This window comes from Tripterygium wilfordii, chromosome 7, assembly GCF_013401445.1.
Source record: "Tripterygium wilfordii isolate XIE 37 chromosome 7, ASM1340144v1, whole genome shotgun sequence".
Taxonomy (NCBI): Eukaryota; Viridiplantae; Streptophyta; class Magnoliopsida; order Celastrales; family Celastraceae; genus Tripterygium; species Tripterygium wilfordii.
Genome location: NC_052238.1, coordinates 6,317,772 through 6,340,901, shown reverse-complemented (window position 1 = coordinate 6,340,901; position 23,130 = coordinate 6,317,772). Strand labels below are relative to the sequence as shown.

General features: G+C 36.1%; 9 protein-coding genes across 11 annotated transcripts in view; all 9 read right to left on the bottom strand.

The window, feature by feature from the left end:
• Positions 1-452: 452 nt before the first annotated feature.
• On the bottom strand, positions 453-2,555 carry LOC120002542 (aspartic proteinase CDR1-like). The gene is made up of 3 exons (XM_038851310.1): positions 1,718-2,555; positions 1,423-1,560; positions 453-856 (listed from the first exon to the last, which is right to left on the bottom strand). The coding sequence occupies exons 1-3, from the start codon at positions 2,553-2,555 to the stop codon at positions 453-455; spliced, it is 1,380 nt and encodes a 459-aa protein (XP_038707238.1).
• Positions 2,556-4,937: 2,382 nt separating this feature from the next.
• Positions 4,938-6,155, bottom strand: LOC120002541 (aspartic proteinase CDR1-like). Its single transcript, XM_038851309.1, has one exon. It carries the CDS (start codon positions 6,153-6,155, stop codon positions 4,938-4,940), a length of 1,218 nt encoding a protein of 405 aa, XP_038707237.1.
• An 877-nt stretch (positions 6,156-7,032) lies between these two features.
• Positions 7,033-8,016, bottom strand: LOC120002540 (aspartic proteinase CDR1-like). The gene is made up of 3 exons (XM_038851308.1): positions 7,722-8,016; positions 7,369-7,605; positions 7,033-7,250 (listed from the first exon to the last, which is right to left on the bottom strand). The coding sequence occupies exons 1-3, from the start codon at positions 8,014-8,016 to the stop codon at positions 7,033-7,035; spliced, it is 750 nt and encodes a 249-aa protein (XP_038707236.1).
• A 787-nt stretch (positions 8,017-8,803) lies between these two features.
• Positions 8,804-9,244, bottom strand: LOC120001759 (auxin-induced protein X15-like). Its single transcript, XM_038850210.1, has one exon. The coding sequence runs from the start codon at positions 9,174-9,176 to the stop codon at positions 8,874-8,876; it is 303 nt and encodes a 100-aa protein (XP_038706138.1). The 5' UTR covers positions 9,177-9,244; the 3' UTR covers positions 8,804-8,873.
• Positions 9,245-10,551: 1,307 nt separating this feature from the next.
• LOC120001758 (auxin-induced protein 15A-like) lies at positions 10,552-11,135 on the bottom strand. Its single transcript, XM_038850209.1, has one exon. It carries the CDS (start codon positions 11,088-11,090, stop codon positions 10,788-10,790), a length of 303 nt encoding a protein of 100 aa, XP_038706137.1. The 5' UTR covers positions 11,091-11,135; the 3' UTR covers positions 10,552-10,787.
• Positions 11,136-11,718: 583 nt separating this feature from the next.
• LOC120002539 (aspartic proteinase CDR1-like) lies at positions 11,719-17,968 on the bottom strand. Its single transcript, XM_038851306.1, has 6 exons — positions 17,828-17,968; positions 16,827-16,914; positions 14,601-15,793; positions 13,610-13,623; positions 12,036-12,104; positions 11,719-11,950 (listed from the first exon to the last, which is right to left on the bottom strand). Exons 1-6 carry the CDS (start codon positions 17,966-17,968, stop codon positions 11,719-11,721), a joined length of 1,737 nt encoding a protein of 578 aa, XP_038707234.1.
• An 874-nt stretch (positions 17,969-18,842) lies between these two features.
• LOC120002145 (auxin-induced protein X15-like) lies at positions 18,843-19,845 on the bottom strand. The gene has a single exon (XM_038850753.1). The coding sequence runs from the start codon at positions 19,286-19,288 to the stop codon at positions 18,986-18,988; it is 303 nt and encodes a 100-aa protein (XP_038706681.1). The 5' UTR covers positions 19,289-19,845; the 3' UTR covers positions 18,843-18,985.
• A 369-nt stretch (positions 19,846-20,214) lies between these two features.
• Positions 20,215-23,130, bottom strand: part of LOC120002142 (auxin-induced protein 15A-like) — a 47,892-nt gene continuing 44,976 nt past the window's right edge. For all 3 annotated transcript variants that reach the window (XR_005469119.1, XR_005469120.1, XR_005469121.1), the window contains 3 exons: positions 22,943-23,118; positions 20,507-20,636; positions 20,215-20,431 (listed from right to left, as the gene is read on the bottom strand). The gene's annotated coding sequence lies outside the window, so the exon portion shown is untranslated. The remainder of the gene's footprint in view (positions 20,432-20,506; positions 20,637-22,942; positions 23,119-23,130) is intronic.
• LOC120002150 (auxin-induced protein 15A-like) lies at positions 21,111-21,645 on the bottom strand. The gene has a single exon (XM_038850758.1). It carries the CDS (start codon positions 21,643-21,645, stop codon positions 21,343-21,345), a length of 303 nt encoding a protein of 100 aa, XP_038706686.1. The 3' UTR covers positions 21,111-21,342.

Here is a 23,130-nt window from a genome sequence, read left to right as displayed (position 1 = left end):
AGGATTTTTTGCATGCTTATGGGTCCAAGAAACAGACTTTGAATTTTTTGTGAGATTACGGGCTACAGAACGGGCTTTTGAATTATTATTATTATTGTATTTTTTTTAATTTTTTAATTTTTTTAATTTTTTTATTATTATTATTTTATTTTTTTTTGGGCCGGACGAAAACCGGGTACTACAGGTTCTATTGAGGTTTTCAATTGAGAAATTAACGATAACAACCCTGGTCCAAGACCAACAATACCTTGAATACCAAAATTAGCATCGTGTAAGTAATTTTGTTCACTACATCCAAACACTACTCCACGGAAGTCAATTACTTCATTGCTAGCTTTATTTAAGTAGATTGTGTCATTACCTAGTATCCATGTTGTATATGAACCATCCCTGTAAGTTTCATTGTATTTGCAGGAATTTAAGAGCCCACTCCAATTTTCTTGCAGCGCCTCTCAAAATTCTGATCCATAAGGAACGACATCATAGGTGGTGGATTGTAGCGGATTAAAGAACTTTCCATTTCTGTGGTGATTTATATGAGAAGAAGCACATTGTGTCCATATAAGGTTATTTCTTGTGTCTGCAATAGCAAGAAATTCAATTGGTGGGTAACCAATATAAATCTTCATGATATATTCACCTTCAATTTCAATAAGTGGTGACATAACTCTTTTACCATTGATATGCATAGATGAGTGAAAGAAGTTGGCTCTATTAAGGGAATGTAGTGTGGCATTTTTCATACGTTCGGACTGAGTGATAGACGGATCGTAAAATGGGGATAGTGGTGAATCACGATGAATAAGATCGATGCTAAAATAAGTTCTCTTTCGGTCAGTTAGGGATTGACTTAGGCCTTTGAACAAAGAAAGAATAAGAATGAAGATGAATCAATGCATTGTTAAGTAATTAAAAAACAAAATAAAAGAACGAACTCGAGACCTTTACGAGATACTAGATACATAAGTCATGAGTGTCAACTAAACCACCTGACACCCATTCACATTGGAACAATAGATAACCATAAATTTTATAATATTTTATCACCTACCAATAATTTTACAGTGGGCTGTAACTTGGGTGGGTTTTCATTGATACCAAATTACCAATAACTCACTCACACGAAAGAGTTCACTTGTTATATCAATCAATGATTTTAAACTACATAGTACCAGTTCGTATTACTATTTATGGTATAAATCCTGGATTATTTGTTAGTGGCAATTCAAAAGAAAATATAAAGCCATAATCTCCTCCCTATTAATTAGGCTTAATATATTCGCATGCAATTGAGGAGAATAAAGACATGAATAACATTGCAGGGGCTTTCATGATGCTACATTGTCGTGCAATCCACTTCAGCGAAAGAAACTTTTTCATTTTGGAGGTCAAATTCCACTAGAAAGTTCACTTGTGCCATACTCCCGAATATCGAAAGCTTATCATTTGGAACTATTGTCATACAAATCACATGAGTATGATATTTCATAAATGTGTGGGCAGACTCTAAATGAATATCTGCACCATCAAAATGGAACACCATTTTTGGGAGGTCATCAACTTTAATAGATTTGGCTTTATAAACACAATTTAAATTCTTTCGGTGGATCTTCTATTGGGATACCACCAATCGCTTCTTTAACAATGGCTTCGAGACTATTGTATAGAGTTGAGTGCAACATTGTAAGGGCAGTTCCAGAATCTATAATGATATTACCTTGAATTTGACTTGTGATTGTTCTCTTTCCTCCAATGCTAATACTTTGGAGACTGAGATAGTAGCGACTAGAAGGATCTCTAAGTACAAGTGGAGTTGACACAACCTCTACCCCATAAATCGTTTCTCCCACTCCGAATCTCATCTTGTTAGTTTTCCTTGATCCGATGGGAAGTAAGCAATATGAGAATTTGGATTCTATATGGGATTTCAATTGAGAAACAAATGACAATACTCCTGCCCCAAGGCCAACAAAACCTTGAACTTGACTATTCTTTTGATATATGTGATGTTCTTTACTACATCCAAATACTACTCCAGGAAAAGGATGTGATCCACTGCTAGTGGAATTTAAGTGGAAAGTATCCTTACTTAGAATTCCCGATGTATATGAACCATCCTTGTAAGATTGACGATCATATTTGCAAGTGTTTGCATCCCCAATATTTATATTGCGTAAAGCCTTGCAAAATTCTGAGTTGTAAGGAATGGTATCATAGGTGGATGAACCTTGTGGATTAAAGTCGTGTGACTTATAATCTTGAGAACATTTAACCCATATGAGACTACTTCCGGTGTCTGCAATCACAAGGAATGTAGCTGGTGGGGACCCAATGTAAATCTCGATGAAATATTCGCCCTTATATTCAGTGAGTGAAGACACATATTGCTTATCATCGATATACATAGATGAATGAAAGAAGTTGGCTCGGCTATAGGAACGCAGTGCAGCCCTTTTCATGAGCTCGTATGGAGTGGCAGAAGAGTTATAAAGTGGAGAAAGTGGTGAATCGCGATGAATAAGATCGATGGTGAAGTTAGTTTTATTGGCTTCCATTAGAGATTGATCCAAAACGTGGAATAAGAAAAGAACGAGAATAAAGATGAGTAATTGATGCATTGTTAAGTAATTGAAAAGGTAAGCAAAGAAGAAATGATATGTTTTGGTGTCTTGTGCCTCAAGTGGTGTATATATAGAGAGATGAGTTGGTGGTGTTTATTAAGGGGATATCATTGTCATAGAGTTGGTGATTGGTATCAACGAAAACCACCCAAGAGACAGCTCATTGTTTATAAATGTCAGTCTGTCATCTCTCGATAGAAATAAAAAACATAAATTTATCTATTATTAAAAGAAAGTAAATTAAACTGAAATAACTTGCCATTAAGAAGTTGTCTTGTAATTTATATTGTTTAGATTGTCTTGTACTAATTATTGTATTCAATAAATAAGCATCCACAATTTTGTTTGATGACTCCAATGGTTTAAGCAAAATACAAGGCTTTTTAAAAATGATATAGGCATTTTTTTTCCATACTTAACTTAAATGCTGGGGACAGGCTCACCTTGAATTGCAACTAGGGATATCCACGATCGGTTTTTGTCGATTTTTATCATAAATTTAACCGATCATTTGGTCGGTTATTGATGGTTTTGTCAATTTTTTTTTTCAATTTTTTGGTCAGTAATCACTATTATACATTTGACAATAACCAACTAAACGATCAGTTTGACGATCAGTTCGATTTGTCAGGATTTTTTGGACAGCCCTCCCAACAAGCATCTTACATTTACACTTTGTTCCAATCCGAATAAGGATCTCAACATGTAAAAATTTCATGTTGTTCTCCGACCTGAAACCGACATGGAACCAATTTTTTACCACCTCTACTTCAATTGCAGCAAGCATCTTACACTTGCCTTTGTTTCATTCTGCTCCTTTCTTATCCCGTCGTTGGGCCCATTTGATTAGGACTTTTATATGAGGTTAACTGATTACAGGTGGGCCGAGCTTCACGGGAACGACTTTATTTAGCCCATATGAGTTTGGGCCTTCAGAAGCCTAGAGAACAATTTTGGGCTTCCAATTATTCGCTGCGAGGTTAGCTGATATTGTTTTTCAATAACGAGGAACAGACCATTAGGGTGTTATTTTTTTTTAACCTTCCTTCTTCTTGACTGGTTGTTCCGTTCACTTTTGCTTCGCTTTGTTTCTTTGTGTTAGGGTTAGGGTTTATTGTTTTATATATTTCCTATATATTTCCTTCACGTGTGTGTTTGTTTGCGTTTACATTTGAGAGGGCGATATTATTGTGCTTTTTATTCGATGGGTAAAGTTCAGTTGAGTCTTTTCGTGTCCATTTTCTTTGTATTTGTGTGCAATCTGTGGAAAAGTTGCTGTTATTCAAGGAACTGTTGAGCCATCCAAAGTCAACTATATACACTACTCATTTAGGAATTTCTATGGGTTGATAGATGTATAAATACCGTAGGAGAATATTGGTTTTTGGGGTGTGAGGAAAAGAAAGAAACGGAAGAAGTTTTGGTGGGCAAGGCTTTATGGAGGCCTATGATACATGCAGAATGCCACTTTCCGATCTCATCATGCCCTCCATTATCCTGCCATTTCCCTTGATTATCTTTATCTTTGTACTGTCGAACGTTACTCTGACTGTCTGTACAAAGATAAAGATAAAGATAAAGATAAGCAATGAAGTATGTACAAGTTAGTATAAAGCTAAAGGAGAGTTCTGCTTCTATGTTGAATATGGGCTTGTGCTTCTTGCCTGAGTTGGGCTCATTGGATCTGACGATATCTTCTTTATCTGATGCGTTGAGTAGATTTGGGCTTTGAGGTAATATTCTTCTCTATACCAATTCTGCAGAAGAAGGAAAAGTACCTTCCATTTGAGCCTTACAAGTTACAACGCCTCAAACCATATTTAATAGCCAAGTCGTCAAGATTTTTGACCAGAAAGCATTAGACTAGGCTTTTGGATTGGGAATATTTTTAACGAATTAGAACTTTACAGCTTATTTACTTGTGTAATATGTTTCTCTCTGGAACCACATACATACGTATGTATAGAGGATTATATAAAGAGATTTATTTTTAAAATATAATCAAATAAATTCAATTGAAGACGATGCCAATTTAAAGCTAGACGTACGTTCTTTGTTTTAACATAATTAGCCGGAAGAGTTCACTTGTTATATCAATCAATAATTACAAACTACATATATATACAAGATTGAAAAAAGTAGTGCTATCGTACCAGTTCGTATTACTATATATGGTATAAATCCTGCATTTATTTGTTTGTGCCAATTCACAAATCCATATTACAAAGCCATAATCTCGTCCTTATTAATTAGGCTTAATATAGTCGCATGAAATTGAGGAGTAGAAAGACATAACATTGCAGAGGATTCCAGATGTTACATTGCCGTGCAATCTACTTCAGCGAAAGAAACTTTTTTATTTTGGAGGTCGAATTCCACTTGAAAGTTCACTTGTGCCATACTCCCGAATATCGAAAGCCTATCATTTGGAACTATTGTCATACAAATCACATGAGTATAATATTTCATAAATGTGTGAGCAGACTGTAAATGAACGTCTGCACCATCAAAATGGAACACCATTTCTGGGAGGTCATCAACTTTAATAGATTTGGCTTCATAACACAATTTAAATTCTTTCGGTGGATCTTCTATTGGGGTACCACCAATCGTTTTTTTAACAATATCTTCGAGATTATTGTATAGACTCGAGTGCAACATTGTAAGAGCAGTTCCAGAATCTATCATGATATTACCTTGACGTTGACTTGTGATTGTTGTCTTTCCTCCAATGCTAATACTTTGGAGACTGAGATAGTAGCGACTAGAAGGATCTCTAAGTACAAGTGGAGTTGACACAACCTTTACCCCAGAAATCGTTTCTCCCGCTCCGAATCTCAACTTATTAGTTTTCCTTGATCCGATGGGAAGTAAGCAATATGAGAATTTGAATTCTATTTGGGATTTCAATTGAGAAACTAATGACAATACTCCTGCCCCAAGGCCAACAATACCTTGAACTTGACTACTCTCTTGATATATGTGATGTTCTTTACTACATCCAAATACTACTTCAGGAAAAGGATGTGATCCACTACTAGTGAAATTTAAGTGGAAAGTATCCTTACTTAGAATTCCCGATGTATATGAACCATCCTTGTAAGATTGACGATCATATTCGCAAGCGTTTGCATCCCCAATATTTATATTGCGCAAAGCCTTACAAAATTCTGAGTTGTAAGGAATAGTGTCATAGGTGGATGAACTTGGTGGATTGAAGTGTTGTGCCTTGTAATCTTGAGAACATTTTACCCATATGAGACTACTTCCGGTGTCTGCAATCATAAGGAATGCAACAGGTGGGGATCCAATGTAAATCTCCATGAAATATTCACCCTTATATTCAGTGAGCGAAGACACGTATTGCTTATCATCGATATGCATAGATGAGTGAAAGAAGTTGGCTCGGCTATAGGAACGTAGTGCAGCCTTTCTCATGAGCTCGTATGGAGTGGCAGAAGAGTTATAAAGAGGAGAAAGTGGTGAATCACGATGAATAAGTTCGATGGTAAAGTTAATTTTATTGGCTTCCATTAGAGATTGATTCAAAACATAGAATAAGAAAAGAATAAGAATAAAGATGTGTAATTGATGCATTGTTAAGTAATTGAAAGGTTAAGACAAGAAGAAATGGTATGTTTTGGTGTATTGTGCCTCAAGTGGTGTATATATAGAGAGAGATGAGTTGGTAGTGTTTAATGTTGTTTATTAAGGGGATATCATTGTCATAGAGTCGGTGATTGGTATCAACGAATACCACCCAAGAGACAGCCCATTGTTTATGGCGTTCTGCATGTCCAAAGAAATTTATCTATTACTAAAAGAAAGAAAAACTGAAATAACGTGCTCTTTTTTTTTTTTTTTGCCATTAAGAATTGCCTGTAATTTATATTGTTTAGATTGTCTTCTACTAATTATCGTATTCAATGAATAAGCATCCAAAATTTGGTTTGATGACTCCAATGGTTTAAGCAAAATACAAAGCTTTTTAAAAATTATATATATAGGCATTTTTTTTTTCATATTTATATTAAACCAGGCTTACCTTCAATTGCAGATTTGCAGCAGGCATTTTATACTTTCCCTTTGTTTCATTCGGCTTTTTTTTTTTCCCTTCTTATCCGGTCGTTGGGCCCATTTGATTAGGACTTGAACTTCTATATGAGGTTACAGGTGGGCCGGGCTTCACGGGAATGACTTCATTTTGGGCGGGCTTCCACTTATTCGCTGTGAGGATGCAAACTACCAGTTTGTATTTATGGTATAAATCCTGGATTATTTATTTGTGCCAATTCAAACAAAATACAAAGCCATAATCTCCTCCTTATTAATCATAGTAGCATGCAATTGAAGAGTATAAAGACATAACATTGAAGGGGCTGCCATATACTACATTGCCGTGCAATCTACTTCAGCGAAAGAAACCTTTTCTATTCTCGACGTAGAATTCCACTCGACAGTTCACTTGAGCCATACTCCCAAATATTAAAAGATTATCATTTGGGACTATTATCATACAAACCACATGAGTATGATATCGCATAAATGTGTGCGCAGACTGTAAGTGAATGTCTGGACCATCAAAATGGAACACCATTGTTGGGAGGTCATCAGCTCTAATAAATTTGGCTTCATGACACAATTTAAATTCTTTCGGTGGATCTTCTATTGGGGTACCACTAATCCCTTTTGTATAGCTTTGAGTGCAACATTCTAAGAGCAGTTCCAGAATCTATCATGATATTACCTTGACTTTGACTTGAGATTGTTCTCTTTCCTCCAATGCTAATACTTTCGAGACTGAAATAGTAGCGAGTAGGAGGATCTTTAAGTACAAGTGGAGTTGACACAACCTTGACATTAGAAATTGTTTCTCCCACTCCGAATCTCAACTTATTAGTTTTCATTGATCCGATGGGAAGTAGGCAATAGGAGAATTTGGATTCTATTTGGGATTTCAATTGAGAAACTAACGACAATACTCCTGCTCCAAGGCCTTAATGTGCTTTACTACATCCAAACACTACTCTAGGAAAATGATGTGTACACTGCTAGTGAAATTTAAGTGTAAAGTGTCCTCGCTTAGGATTCCTGATGTACGTGAACCATCCCTGTAAGAATAATCATATTCGCAACTGTTTGAGTCCCCAATATTTATTTTGCGCAATGCCTTGCAAAATTTGGAGTTATAAGTAACGGTTTCATAGGAGGATGAACTTGGTGGATTGAAGTGGTGTGCCTTATAATCTCCGGAACATTTTACCCATATGAGGCTACTTCCGGTGTCTGCAATCACAATGACTGAAACTGGTGGGGATCCAATGTAAATCTCTAGGAAATATTCACCCCTATCTTCAATGAGCAATGACACATATTGCTTATCATCTATATACATAGATGAGCGAAAGAAGTTGGCTCGGCTATAAGAAAAGATGTTTTAGTGATGTATACATAGAGATAAGTTGGTGGTACTCTATTGCTCCATTATCTATGCGTCTTTATCATTAATTTTTTATGAAAAAAAGACCAAAAAAAAACTCATTTTTCTTAAATTATTCTTTGCCGTTTGGTGTGCATAAAGCCAACAAAGTACTTGGCTCATCATTAACTTTTTAATTTTCATAGTTCCAATGTATCATCTATGGATAGAAATAAAATATGTATATTATCTCTGAAAAAGAAAAAGGAATAAAACTGAAATAACGTGCTTTGTTTTGCCATTAAGAAGTTTCCTTGTAATTTATATTGTTTAGATTGTCTTCTATTAATTATCGTATTCAATGAATACGCATCCAAAATTTGGTTGATGACTCCAATGGTTTAAGCAAAATACAAGGCTTTTTAGAAATTATGTAAGCATTTTTCATATTTATAATCTTAAATGCTTACCTTCTTTACCGCAAGCTTGCCTGTAAAACCAAAGAAAGAAAGAGGAATACATATTGGCTCCAAAAAAAAGGGTGTGCCAAGCTGCCAACATTTGCATTGGATGGTGACCTGCCTTTTCTTTTCTTTTTTTAATATCTAATGGATTCGAATCCGAATAGATACAATACTCATTTAAGAATTCTATGGTGCATAGATATATATATAGCTGTGTAGGTGTTTATTGATAGGCTCGACATCGGGCCGGCCCGACTTTTTTGGGCCAGGATCTTTCAATCTGATACTTACAAACTGCATTTCTATGCAGCAAAAAGATGAAAAAATGTTGTACAAACTGTTTTATCCTATTCTGTCTATGTGATGTTTTTACAACCTATTCAAGCGACAAGTGATATCAATGAAGATCTGTTCATTGCATGGTATTGTAAGACCACCCATCGGATGATCAAAACCGAATTCTTCTTCCGCATGGCTGAGCAAATCCAAGAACAAAGGCTGGTTCAAGTATGATACTGGGATCACAAAACGCTTCTTTTGGTTTTCTCCAACATAAACTGCAAAGTAGCCCTTCGGAACATGTAAGGCCCCTGGAGCTTCTTGGTTAGCAGTACTTGGAAGATGTCGAAGAGCTTTCTTAGCTTGAACAATACCAGGCAAACGAAAACCCATGCTTAACAAGAGAAGAAAATCTCCGAATACTTGAAGTTGAAGGACAAAAAAAAAAAAAAAAAAGGAACTTTTGGTGTTTCAGAATACTAGAACTTGAGTTGCTTTCCAATCCACACACAGACAAGTATATATAGATGAAATAGCTTATACAGGAATTTGTGATCCCTGAGTAATGACCAAGAGGCAACTAGATAGGGCTGGGTGAGGGACAAGGTCGCAAGGCCATCACATGCTTAGTTATCCAACTAACTAAAAGAAATATAGCAGTTATTGATCAGCAATTGCATTCTTCTAACCACCCATGCTCCACTTCTTCAAGAAACATGCAGGACCACTTGGAGATATAAAAAGATTTTGTACAGATGAACTCCATTAGCTAGTATTCAAACATGTCTGCTAGGATGTTCCTAGGACTACTAGATAGAATGATTGTTAAATTATATAACCATAAAGTAGAGGTCATTAGCAGTGAACAAATATAAAGTGAATGATTATTGATATTTTCAGGGTTCCTTCCAGTACTACTGAGATGGATCACCAATGTTTAAATGTTAACCAAGTGGACAACTGGACATGATACTTGGTTTGCCCGCTGACCCATATGGTACATATCTATTACTCACTATGGCATGAACAATGATCGGTCAAGTATTGTAATCAATGCCAGTACTTATTGATAATGTTAGTTTCACACTTTTTCACGAGCAACAAGCCATTTTTATGACGAGAACATAATGGATTCCACTTGAAATTAGTAGAGCAACTGGACAAAAAAAGGTAAATATGGATTCTTACACAGTGAAGAGACCGGCATGCAGCTCCTGACTTTGTTTGGTCTTCTGGCTCAGTTTCCCCTCGGGTGGGAACACACTCTTTCACCACAGCTTACTGAGGCTGGAAATGAATGGAAATACCAGGTCCAGAATCACTCTCTCCAGCACTTGTTTCTGTAGACACCTTGCCAAGCAAAGTCCGTAATGCCCTATTTGCAAAAACAAAATTGCTGTTACAGGCAACGAATATGTAACTGACTATATTTGTTAAGGATGGCACATAGAAATTGGACAGATTTCTTCAGTATCCCATTTTTGTTTCACCTTATATAATTAAGCACAACAAGAAGACTGCAAAGTAATGGGTAAATTCTTGAATCACAAGCAACGGGGAGCTAGGTCAAAATAAGAGAAAAATAGATTAATCCTTTCTAGTTTCAGATGGAGAACTTGACCGCAACAGTAGAAGTGTTAGATTAAGAGAGAACCCAAATCCTTATAAATCATACATGAGCCAACCCATTGTTACACCATCTTCACTACAGACTCAGAGCCATGTTATTCATTAAGATAGATAGAGATTGCCAGACCAAACTCTAACCCTTGGATAATATTGAGGGCAAATAAGTGAAGAATTCTATAGCAGGTCTAAAGAGAGAAGGAAAGAATTACAGAGTCTAAAGAATTAGTTGATATGATATTTCTAATTATCAATTTGGTGAGATTTTGTAACAAACTGCATTTCTATGCAGGAAAAAAGATGAAATAAATTGTTTTGTACATGGCAATGCTAAATGTCTACAAAACTGTTCAGCCTCTTCGATGTCCAAGTACTCTTTCATGCCCTGGTTAAGCGATTAGTGATATCAATGAAGATGTCTTCACTGCAAGGAATTGTAAGACCACCCATCGGATGATCAAATCCAAATTCTTCTTCAGCATGACTGAGCAAATCCAAGAACAAAGGCTGGTTCAAGTATGATACTGGGATCAAAAAACGCTTCTTTTCGTTTTCACCAACATATACTGCAAAGTAGCCCTTTGGAACATCTAAGGCCCCTGGAGCTGCTTGGTTAGCAGTACCGGGAAGATGTCGAAGAGCTTTCTTAGCTTGAACAATACCAGGCAAACGAAAACCCATGCTTAACAAGGGAAAGAAAATCTCTGAATACTTGAAGTTGAAGGAAAAAAGGTACTTTTGGTGTGAGGATACTAGAACTTGAGTTGCTTGCCAATTCACACACAGACAAGTATATATAGATGAAAGAGCTTATACAAGAACATTTCATCTCTGATCTCTGAGTAATGACCAAGAGGCAAGTAGATAGGGCTCGATGAGGGACAAGGTCACAAGGCAATCACATGCTTTGTTATCCAACTAACCATCAGAAATATAGCAGTCATTGTGCAATTGCATTCTTGTAAGAAGCAACAACCCATGTTCCACTACTTCAAGAAACATGCAGGACCACTTGGAGATTTAAAAGATTTGTATAGATGAAGTCCATTAGCTAGTATTCAAACATGTCTGCTACACTTTTCCAGGGTGATATCACCACCACATGTGATATTATCTGATAAGATAACAATGCAATAAAACAGATTTGACAGACTTGGCATTTTCACTCAACTCAAACCAGGAAACAACTATTCAGATAACCTAATGCACTGTCCATAGGACTAATATGGATCAGGGCATCTAGTTGGTAGACAGGCCATCATGATGTTCACATGAAGTATGCTCATATATCAGTCCACATCACAGCCCCCTACCTAAGTGAATGATTAATGATATTTTTCAGAGTCCCTTTCGGTAGACCTACAGGCATTCCAAGCATTAATTCTGATATGCCCAGCTGATGTTTAAAGGTTAACCAAGTGGATATGGCACTTGGTTTGCCCGCTGACCTTTTTGATACATATCCATTACTCACTATGGCATGAACAACAATCAGTTCAGTATTGTAGTCAATGCCACCGATTGATATTGTTAGTTTCACACTTTTTCACAAACAACAAGCCGTTTTCGGCAAGAAACTACTACACTGTAAAGCAACTGGCATGCAGCAGTGCCATCACGGATTACTGAGGCTGGAAATGAAAAGAAATACCAGGTTCGGAATCAATCTCTCCGGCACTTGTTGCTATAAACAGCCTGCCAAACAAAGTTTGTCAATGCCCTATTTAGAAAAACAAAATTGCTGTTACAGGCAATAAATATGTAACTGACCATATTGTGAAGGATGGCAAATAGAAATAAGACTGATTTTTTCAGTATCTTCCCCATTTTTGTTTCACCTTATATAATTAAGCACAACAAAAAGATAGTATTCCTGGCCTGATGACCTTTCAGCTCATGTGCCTAATCATATGATCATGAACCTTAAAGGACATCCAAATATGGATATAATATTGTTGCTTCTTTAAACAATTGTCTGATAATATACCATGATCTATATGTAAAGGAAAACTACCCATGCAGACCTCATGATATGTACCATTCAATAAAATAAAAAATAAAAAACTAAGGCGTCTGTGAGTTATTCAGCTCAAATCACATTTGCGGACTGCAAAGTAATTGGTAAATTCTTGAATCACAAGCAATGGGGAGACCAAAATATGAGGAAAAAAAAAAGAGTATTCCTTTCTAGTTTCGAATGGATAACTTGACCGCAAACCTCTAGGCAGAAGTAGAAGTGTTAGATTAAGACAGAACTCAATCCTTATAAATCATATATGAGCCAGCTCATTGTTGTTTGGTGAGATTACAATGCAATAATCTATATTTCATAGACTAGAGATCCGCATGACTTTGTTTTTTTGAGCCGTCTCTGTAGTACTTTAGCCCAGAAAATACGTTTCCAGTGTGAGAGGTACTTGGCCTTGACTTATATGTCACTCGATTGGGTTATACTTATATCAATCTGATGTGGGATAATAAATTATGACATTACTTTAGCGGATTAAAGCTTTTCACTTTTATGGTGGTTTTGATGAAAAAGAACACATTGCTATTACACACATGGTCAGGTCAAAAATTTCAAGTGAAAGGTTTGGTACAAGTACAACGTAACTAGCTCATGCCAAATGATATATCCATGCAAACAAACATACTTCAGATAAACGCTGTGTTGATCCAACATATATCTTCAGTTGGCAACAAAAGTCACTACACTCAGTTCTTATCAGAACAACAAACTGATAATAAAGTCTAGCAGAGGACCTCATCTCTTAACTTCATCTCTTGAGCTAATGACAAGGGTAGCCATCAATAATGTTACCTGATACGGTTCAGCATTCAAAGATCTTTACCAACATTAAAGGATAAAGATGATATATGATGTTTTTTTATCCTGGTATGAGAGGAGGTTCAAAATTCTTTCTTTCTTCTTCAAACAACGTTCAAACACTTTCTTTCTATCCTTCCAAGACACAACGTCCCGCAAATACAAAATCCTTTCTTTCTTCTTCAACAAAAAAAATTCCAACACTCTCACTCTATCCTTCCAAGACCCAAAAAAAAAATGGCAACCCATAATATCAATATCAGCAATTTCATTACTCAACAACACTTGGATTCCACCAACAACCTAGTTACCTAGCATTGAGGGAACAAGCCTTGGGCCTTGGAGAGAGTCGAGAGCTAGTTGATCATCTTACAAGTGATGGACCACCTACAACAATCACAATCAAAAAAACATCAATGCATGATAATTCTGGAACGTTAGATATAAATACACTTTTCCGATCATTTGATTTTTGTTTCGAATAAAAAATATATTATTGGGTTCGTTAAGACTGATCAAAACACAAATATATGTTTTTAAACTTTTTAAAAAATATTTTAAACCCAAAAAAAGAATCCTAAAAGTTATAATCTCATTTTTTGACCTTATAGGGGAACTTTTATATATATATATATATAAAAGCTGGCTATATTCAATTTTGTGAAGGAGAAATCAATTATTCTAACCAATTATTTGAAAAAAAAATTATGATCTATATCGTTTAAAATGTGTTAATTTTTGGTTAGACTATTAATTGGAATCATCAACCAGCTTTGGGTGCTCTTGTTATTGCACCAAAGAGAATGTAAGCAATTTGAACGACAATTTTTTAGGGTGCTCTTGTTATTGCATCAAAGAGAATCAACCAACTCGGCACTATTTGTTTTGCTTTCTTGGTTTCCCATTATTTTATGAATAATTTATTTTATTACAATTCAATTTTTTATTAATCAATCTAGCTGGATTTTATACAGCAAAATGGCAAAATAATATATTTAATTTTTAAAGATAATCAAATTAATTCAAATGAGGACGATGCCAATTTGAAGCAAGGCATTCATTGTTTCAACATAATTAGTGGGAAGACTTCACTTGTTATATCACTCGATGATTATAAACTATATATACAAGATTTAAAAAGTTGCGACATATATGGTACCAATTTGTATATATGTTATAAATCCTCAATTATTTGTTAGTGCAAATTCCAAAGAAAATACAAAGCCATAATCTCCTCCTTATTAATTAGATTTAATATAGTTGAGGAGTATAAAGACATAAGTACACTTCTTTTAAGTTATAGAGAGTAACATAACATTGAAGGGGTTTCGAGATGCTACATTTTACATTGCCGCGCAATTTACTCTAGCGAAAGAAACTTTTTTATTTTGGAGGTCAAATTCCACTAGAAAGTTCACTTGTGCCATACTTCCAAGTATCGAAAGATTATCATTTGGGACTATTGTCATACAAACCACATCACCAGGACGTTGCATAAATGTGTGAACAGGTAGTAGGTGAATGTCTGCATCTTCAAAATGGAACACCATTTTTGGGAGGTCGTTAAGTCTAATAGATTTGGTTTCATAACACAATTTAAAATTTTCCGATGGATTTTCTATTGGGGTACCATCGATTGCATTTTTAACAATGGGTTCGAGATTATTATATAGGCTTGAGTGTAACATTGTAAGAAAAGTTCCAGAATCTATCATGATATATTTACCTCGACGATGACCTGTGATTGCTTTATTTCCTCCAATGCTAATACCTTCAAGACTGACATAGTAGTGATTAGGAGGATGTTTAAGTACAATTGGAGTTGAAACAACCTCTACCCCAGAAATCATTTCTCCTGCTCCAAATCTCAACTTATTAGTTTTCTTTGAAGTGATGGGAACTAAGCAATAGGAGAATTTGGATTCTATTTTAGATTTCAATTGAGAAACTAACGATAATACTCCTGCTCCGAGGCCAACAATACCTTGAAATTTACTATTCCCTCCGTATAAGTAATGTTCTTTACTACATCCGAACACTATTCCGTCAAAAGGATGTGATCCATGTGTGGTGAGATTTAAATGGAAAGTTTCCTTGCCTAGGATTCCTGACGTATATGAACCATCCGGGTAAGAACGATCATATTCGCAACTCTCTGAGTCCCCAGCATTTCTTTTGCCCAAAGCCTTGCAAAATTCTGAGTTATAAGAAACTTTTTGATAGGTGGATGAACTTGGTGGATAAAAGTGGTGTGGCTTATAATCTTGAGAATATTTTACCCATATGAGGCTACTTCCGGTGTCAGCAATCAGATGGAATGCAACGGGTGGGGATCCAATATAAACCTCTATGAAATATTGACCTTGATATTCACTGAGCGATGACACATATTGCTTATCATCAATATGCATAGATGTGCGAAGAAAGTTGACTCGACTATAGGAACGTAGCACAGCCTTTCTCATCAGCTCATATGGAGTTAGAGAAGAGTTATAAAGTGGAGATAGTGGCGAATCACGATGAAAAAGATCAATGCTGAAGTTGATCTTTTTCCCTTCTGTAAGAGATTGAATCAAAATATGGAATAAGAAAATAATGAAAAAAAGGATGAGTGATTGATGCATTGCTAAGTAATTGAAAAGGTGCATAAAAGAACAAAGAAGATGTTTTGCTGTTTTGTGCCACAAGTGGTGTCTATATAGAGATAATTTGGTGTTGTTTAATCTTTTTTAAGATGGTGTCATTTAGCATAGAGACAGTGATTGGTGATTGGTATCAACGAAAACCCACCCAAGACAGCCAGCCCATCAAGGGATCCCTTGTGCGTGCGTGATAAATACGGCAATGCTAAATGTCCTAACAATTTTTGTTTTAACCCTTCTCAATTCTATGTGACATTCCACATAGTATTCTACATCAGAATTTTGTCTCTATATAACCATCCGTTCTCTCTCTCTTTCTTCTCTTTCCCCCCTTTCTCTCTCCTCTCTCCTTTTCTCCCTCCCACTCATGAGACAACCACCACCACTGTAGCTCTTCCAACAACCGATCTTATATTTGGACTCCAAACATCGAGACGCACCTTACCCACCAATTTTCTAACCAGATAGCTATTGAATTTCGACGACCTGAGCAAATTACATTGTCTTTAAAAATAATATAATTTGTCGATCTAGGCACCTAGCCACCTCCAGCAACGTGTCCAACCACTTCTAGCAACAATGTGATTTTTTTTTCATTTTTTTGCATATTTTGGAAGTTACATTGTATTGAAAATAATGTAACACTGTATTTGACAACCATTTGAATGAATATGCTTTTAAGACAATGTATCTACCTTGTTATTCTTGATTAGTTTGTCGATTTTTTTTTTCTCCAGCATATATTTGTCTATTCTGAAAATTACATTGGTATGAAAACAATGTAATTGCAAGTCTGTATCGCAAAAAAATAATGTAATCACAGGTCTGTAAATGTAATTAATCGTATGTCTGTATGGCAAAAAAACAATGTAATAACATGTTTGTATGACAAAAAAGAATGTAAATTGATTTTACTACTTTATCTCAAAAACATGACAAAAAAAAGACCAACATAAAAAGTGAAGGCAATCCAGCAATTGGTTGATTCTATCTTCATTCTCACCAATTCACCAATGGCACCTATTACGGCAATACCCTATTAAAAAACAAGGTCCTTATCAATTTGCCGTTTGGTGTGAATAAAGCCTTGCGTAAGTACTCATCAATAACATAGAATTTTTTTCATAGTTGGAAATTTGGTCCTAGTGCTAAATTTATTTCTTTGTCTTTCTCTAGAATTTGAATATATCATTTCTTAAAAAAAAAAATATATATATATATATATATATATATATTCTCTTTGAAAAGAAATTGAAAGCTTAAATCACGTGCTTAATTTGTTTTGCCATTACGAAGTTGCCTTCTTATCTCCTACTAATCGTATTCAATAGCATAAGCATCCAAAATTTAAGTTGTTGATGTCTCCAATGGTTTAAGCAAAATACAAGGCTTAAACCAACTTTGGGAGGTCAAGTGAAGTTGAAACAACTTCCTTTGCTCTTATTCCAAATCTCAACTTACTAGTTACTACGGGTTAATGTAATTACTGGCCACCGAAAAATGGTCAATGTTCCAATTTAACTATTGACTATCAAATTGTTCCAAATTGACCATCGACACTTATCAATTTGTGCCGCATATCATACCCAAATAAAACACAGGACAATTAAGAGCCACCCGCGAATATAATTGGACAATTTTGACTAGTCAACCTGCCAACCGACACTTCAGTTTGTGCCAATTATTTTGAGAGAGAATGTTTTAAAATTTTGTTTGAGAAAAGAAAAAATTTTAAAAAAAATTAATTGCATAGGCAAGTGTGAAAAATTATTGTGTAGTCCGACTACACTACGTAGCATGTTGATGTGACATGCCAGAACCAATAAAATCATTATACATTAGTTGTTAGTGACACCTCAAGGATAGGTGGCATGCCACCCTAAATTATATAAGTTTATGGACCCGTAGCACTACCGTTCTAACCATCTACCGTTTTGTTTTCAACCAACCTCCTTAACCGATAAGTGATCCTGAACTGGAGGGTCAAAACTGAATTCTTCAGCTTGACTGAGCAAATCCAGGAACAATGAAACTTCAAATTTCTGCTCAGTCATTGTATCTCCATTGAACGAGTTAAAAAGGGAGGCCATGAGAATTTAAGCACCAAGGTTAACCAGAAAACATATCCGAAATTCAGAATCCATCATGCAACATTATAATGGTATTGTACAAGATGATGTTTTTACGTAAAATAAGAAATCAATAGCAAACAACAATGGTACATAAGCCTCCCGGTAGTGGGTAGGGTCGGAAGATACAAGATGTATGCAAATATTATCTCATCTAATATGTGGAGAGGCTATTTCCAGGAATTGAACCACATATTCGCCTATAAAAAGAGAAATCAATAACCATGTATAGAGTGAACAATGAGTGATCATTTACAGGTTCTCTTACCAGCAGTTCTACTTCTATGGAAGACCAAACATATACTACTCAGATGCTCTACGGAGTAGACTTCTGAAGGTTAGCCAAGTGGACCTGGTACTTTGTTTCAGCTTTCAACGGCTAAACCAATAGGGGACATGCCTACTACTCAATATGGCATGAACAATAATGATTTTTTTTTAAGTATTGTAATCAATAGGTAGCTCTGCCACTTTTTCACAAAAACAAACTATGGGATTCCACTTGAAATTGAAGGAACTGAAGGAAACAAGGTAAATATGAGTCTTACAGAGTAATGTATATGAAATGCAACTGGCATCACACCTTATGAATGAGGCTGGAAATGAACTGCAATAACTTCCGTGTCCAGAATCACCCTCTCCAGCATTTCTTGCTTTAGACCATCTGCTTGCCAAACAAAATCACTTTCACGAGCAATGATGGTATCTTGGTTACTCAGTAATTACTGCATTATTCTCCTCTAACAGCACTCAATAGATTACTTACTCATTCAGATCAAGTGAAGACTGATACTATAAGTAGAAAGAGAAGAAAACAACTGCATAATTCGAAGAAAAATAATATTCATGATTAGTGGATCTGGTACTTCAATCTTTCAAAATTTAATAGTTACAAACTGCACTTCTATGCAGCAAAAAGATGAAAAAACCTTGTACAAATGTTTTATCCTATTCTGTCTATGACTCTATGTAATATTTTTAAAACCTATTCAAGCGACAAGTGATATCAATGAAGATCCGTTCATTGCAGGGAATTGTTAGACCACCCATCGGATGATCAAAACCGAATTCTTCTTCAGCATGACTGAGCAAATCCAAGAACAAAGGCTGGTTCAAGTATGATACTGGGATCACAAAACGCTTCTTTTGGTTTTCTCCAACATACACTGCAACGTATCCCTTCGGAACATCTATGGCCCCTGGAGCTGCTTGGTTAGCAGTACTGGGAAGATGTCGAAGAGCTTTCCTAGCTTGAACAATACCAGGCAAACGAAAACCCATGCTTAACAAGAGAAAGAAAATCTCCGAATACTTGAAGTTGAAGGAAAAAAAAAGGTAACTTTTGGTGTTTTGAGAATACTAGAACTTGATTTGCTTGCCCAATCCACACGCAGACAAGTATATATAGAAGAAAGAGCTTATACAAGAACATGTGATCTCTGATCTCTAACTATTGACCAAGAGGGCACTAGATAGGACTGGGTGAGGGACAAGGTTACAAGGCAATCACATGCTTTGTTATCCAACCAACCATCAGAAATAAAGCAGTTATTGAGCAATTGCATTCTTGTAACAACCCATGTTCCACTACTTCAAGAAACATGCAGGACCAATTGGAGATATAAAAAGATTTTGTATAGATGAACTCCATTAATTTTAGTACTAGCTAGTATTCAATCATGTCTGCTATACTTTTCCAGGGTGATATCAATGCAATAAACAGATTTAAAATACTAGGCATTTTCACTCCACTCAAACCAGGAAACAGCTATTCAGATAATTTAATGAAGTACAGTCGATAAACAAGCCAGCATCTTCATTTTTGGCATGAAGTACTAGATAAAATAATTGTGAAATTATATAACCGTAAATTAAAGGTTATGAGCAGTGAACTAATATTGTCAGGGCATCAACTTGGTAGACAGGCCATCATCATGTTCACATGAAGTGTGCTCATATATAGTAGCAAAGTATAAAGTGAATGATTAATGATATTTTTCAGGGTCCCTTTCAGTAGAACTACAGCATTCGAAGCATTACAAGTGGGCATGATACTTGTTTTGCCCGCTGGCCCATATGGTACATATCTATTACTCACTATGCATGAACAATCATCAGTTAAGTATTGCAATCAATGCCACTGATTGATTATAAAAATGGTTTTTTTTCACAACAAAAAGCCATTTTTATGGCAAGAAACTACTGGATTCCACTTGAAATTAGTAGAGCAACTGGACAAAAAAAAGTAAATATGGATTCTTACACTGTAAAGCAAGTGGCATGGGGCTCCTGAATTTGTTTGATCTTCTGGCACAATTCCCCTCGGGTGGGAATACGCTCTTCCAAAGCAGATTACTGAGGCTGGAAATGAACAGAAATACCAGGTCCAGAATCAACCTCTCCAGCACTTGTTGCTATAGACAGCTGCCAAACAAAGTCAGTCAATGCCCTGTTTGGAAAAACAAAATTACTGTTATAGGCAATGAATATGTAACTGACCATATTGAGAAGGATCGCACATAGAAGTAGGACTCATTTCTTCAGTATCTTCCCCATTTTTTGTTTCACCTTATATAATTAAGCATAATAAGAAGACAGTCCTGGCCTGATGACCTTTCAGCTCATGTGCCTAATGATGTCATGAACCTTAAAGGACATCCAAATATGAATATTGGTACTTCTTTAAACAATTGCCTGATAATATGCCATGACCTATATGTAAGGGAAATTACCCATGCCACATGATATGAAAACATTCAGGGAAAAAAGAAAAAAAAAAAAAAAAAAACAGAGGCTTCTTTGAGTTATTCAGCTCAAATTACGTTTGCAGACTGCAAAGTAATGGGTAAATTCTTGACTCACAAGCAGCGGGAAGATCAAAATAAGACAAAAAAACAGAGTATTCCTTTCTAGTTTCAGATGGAGAACTTGACCACGGATCTCTAAGCAGAAGAAGTGTGAGATTAAGAGAGAACCCCACATATATGAGTCAACTCATTGTTACACCAAGTCATGTTACTGATTAAGACAGATAGAGATTGCCAGACCAAACTCTGACCCTTGGATAATATTGAGGGCAAATAAGTGAACAATTCAATAGCAGGTCTAAGAGAAAATGAAAGAATTACAGAGTTTAAAGAATCAGTTGATCTCATATTTCTAATTCTCAATTTGGTGAGAATTTGTAACAAACTGCATTTCCATGCAGGAAAAAAGATGAAATAAATTGTTGTGTACATAACAACTCTAAATGTCTACCAAACTGTTCAGCCTCTTCTATGTCCAAGTACGTCACGTCACACTATGGGAGCTGGCCATGCACGAAGTCATTACTTTCATGACCTGGTTAAGCGATTAGTGATGTCAATGAAGATGTCTTCACTGCAAGGAATTGTAAGACCACCCGTCGGGTGATCATATCCAAATTCTTCTTCAGCTTGACTGAGCAAATCCAAGAACAAAGGCTGGTTCAAGTATGATACTGGGATCAAAAAACGCTTCTTTTGGTTTTCTCCAACATATACTGCAAAGTAGCCCTTCAGAACATCTAATGCTCCTGGAGCTGCTTGGTTAGCAGTACCGGGAAGATGTCGAACAGCTTTCCTAGCTTGAACAATACCAGGCAAACGAAAACCCATGCTTAACAAGAGAGAGAAAATCTCAGAATACTTGAAGTTGAAGGAAAAAAGATAACTTTTGGTGTTTGAGAATACTAGAACTTGAGTTGCTTGCCAATCCACACACAGACAAGTATATATAGATGAAAGAGCTTATACAAGAACATGTGATATCTGATCTCTGACTAATGACCAAGAGGCCACTAGATAGGGCTCGGTGAGGGACAAGGTCACAAGGCCATCACATGCTTTGTTATCCAACTAATCATAAGAAATATAGCAGTTATTGAGCAGTTTCATTCTTGTAACAACCCATAAAGTACTGTCGATAAAAAAAAGCCAGCTTTTCTTTTTGGCATGAATGTTCCTAGGACTAGATAGAATAATTGTTAAATTATATAACGGTAAAGCAGAGGTTATGAGCAGTGAAGTAATATGGTATTTATATTAAAAACATCAGGGCATCAACTTGGTGGACAGGCCATCATGATGTTCACATGAAGTGTGCTCATATATCGGTCCACATTACAGCCTACTTTTTTTTTTTTTGAGAGAAGATATTCATTAAGAAAAGAAAACAGCTACAGACAAAGTTGACAGTCCCTGACAACAAGGGCCGCAACCTGCACAGGACATTCAGCCCTCCAAACCCGGCTCCCACCCTCAAACCTTGCCATACGAGCAAGACAATGGCGGACATTAACGATTTAGCCTACATTACGAAGTGACCCAACCTAGACTCAAGAAATTCATCCGAAGTAAGCGCATGAACAACGTTGGTTGAGTCAATCTCCAAAATGAACTCGCGAAGCCAACAGACATCTCAAGGAGCAAGTAACAGCAGGGACCCATGATGATCTCTCAATATAGCGCCCACTTAAACATAGTAGCAAAGTATAAAGTGAATGATTAATGACATTTTCAGGGTTCTTTCCAGTAGATCTACGGCATTCCAAGCATTACGACTGAGATGCCCAACAGATGTTTAAATGTTAACCAAGTGGACAACTGGACATGATACTTGGTTTGCCCGCTGACCCATATGGTACATATCTATTATTCGCTATGGCATGAACAATGATCGGTTAAGTATTGTAATCAATGTCATTTTTATGACAAGAAACTACTGGATTCCACTTGAAATTAGTAGAGAAACTGGACAAAAAATGGTAAATGTGGATTCTTACACTGTGAAGCGACCCGCATGCCATTTTGCACTTTTTCACGAACAGCTAGCCATTTTTATGACAAGAAACTTCTAGATCCACTTGAAATTAGTAAAGAAAATGGACAAAAAAAGGTAAATATGGATTCTTACACTGTGAAGCAACTGGCATGCAGCTCCTGACATTGTTTGGTCATCTGGTCAGGTGGGAATATGCTCTTCCATCACAGATTACCGAGGCCAGAAATGAACAGAAATACCAGGTCCAGAATCAATCTCTCCAGCTCTTGTTGCTATAGACAGCTTGCCAAACAAAGTCGGTCAATGCCCTATTTGGAAAA